General features: G+C 42.4%; 1 protein-coding gene across 1 annotated transcript in view; it reads right to left on the reverse strand.

The window, feature by feature from the left end:
• Positions 1–1,454, reverse strand: part of DPYS (dihydropyrimidinase) — a 129,560-nt gene that overhangs the window by 89,646 nt on the left and 38,460 nt on the right. Inside the window, exon 4 of the mRNA XM_006830822.1 lies at positions 727–916. Within this exon, the coding sequence (XP_006830885.1) occupies positions 727–916 (190 nt within the window). The remainder of the gene's footprint in view (positions 1–726; positions 917–1,454) is intronic.

The following is a 1,454-nucleotide window of genomic DNA, read 5'->3' on the forward strand; positions in this document are numbered from 1 at the left end:
GAGCGGAGGTCCCTGGGACCATCAAGGGAGAAGAGCAGAGGGCGAGACCCTACCCAGAGAAGCAGTAATGCCTGAGATGAAGGTAGAGATGATGATGTGGAGCGATGGAGCAGCTGGGGACTTTAGACACAGAGAGGGAGAGGGGCTGTGTGCTGACGACCGGTGGGGGGGCAGGCTTGTGGTGTATACCCTTTGGTTCGTTGATGATGCATGGAGGGGATCATAACCATGGCAATGAAATGATATACAATAGGATGAATGTAAAACTAATGTTCTCCCATGTAAAGTATCACATAATTCACAGTAAAACATTAAAAAAAAAAAACACCCTCTGGAGCATGTCTTTTCTCTCACATGGGGTCACTATGAGTCAAAAATCAACTCAAGGGCACATAACAACACAACAGTAATGTTAAGGGTTGGGAAAATATAGTTGAAGGAAACATTTTATCAGGTTCCAAAAATGGAGAAGAAATCATTCAAAGGAAGTTAGAAGCAGTCGGAGGAAGATCAAAAAAAGGAAAATAAAAAATAGACATGTATACGTATAAAGGAAAATAGAAGTATACGTATAAAGGAAAATAGAATGCATGCTAATTAAAAGCAAGGAAGAAAACTGGAAATTCATGTACAAACTTCTCAGAAGCAAAACCAGAAGTTATACTTCTTGTACCTTATTTTCTAGCTACCCCTGGGTCCTAAGTGAGGTTATAGTCAGGAAGTTACCGTCTCTCCTCGCATCGGCTATCACCTTAGCCGAGGACTTGCTCATCACGTGCACGACGTAGAGCGGGCAGTTGACGGCGTTGGCTATGGTGATGGCTCTCAGCGTCGCCTCTGCCTCCACTGCTTCTGGGCGGCACAGCTCATGGCCCTCGGGGCCAGTTATCCCCAGTGCCAGCATTTTCTTTGCTCCCTGAAAAGACATGCAAGGGATGCTTACTAACACACTTCTTTTATTTCATATTAAATACACTGTCCAGGTTTTAAGATTTTCTAGGTATAGGTATGTGTGTATGTGAATGTGTGTGTATGAAAATACAATGTGTGCATTCAATTAAAAGTAATCTTAATACTCTGGGACTGTGAACCGCAGGTCAGTGGTTCAAGCCTGGATGAGGCTTTTTGTTCCCTCAAAGATTTAAAGCTTAGGAACCTACTGGACAGCACTTACCAGCAACAATGATGATCTATATTAAGGAGCCCTGCTGGTGCAATGGCTAATCAAATAGTTAGCAGTTCAAACCCACCCAGTGGCTCTGCAGCAGAAAGATTTGACCATCTGCCTAGGAAATCCTATAAGGGCAGTAAATGATACAACCTTGCTTGCTAAAAGTAAAGAGGACTTAAAATTTTTACTGATAAAGATCAAAGAGCACAGCCTTCGGTATGAATTGCATCTCAATGTAAAGAAAACAAAAATCCTCACCACTGGACCAATAAACAACATGATT

The sequence above is a fragment of the Chrysochloris asiatica genome, unplaced genomic scaffold (assembly GCF_000296735.1).
Source record: "Chrysochloris asiatica unplaced genomic scaffold, ChrAsi1.0 scaffold00001, whole genome shotgun sequence".
NCBI classification, from domain to species: Eukaryota; Metazoa; Chordata; class Mammalia; order Afrosoricida; family Chrysochloridae; genus Chrysochloris; species Chrysochloris asiatica.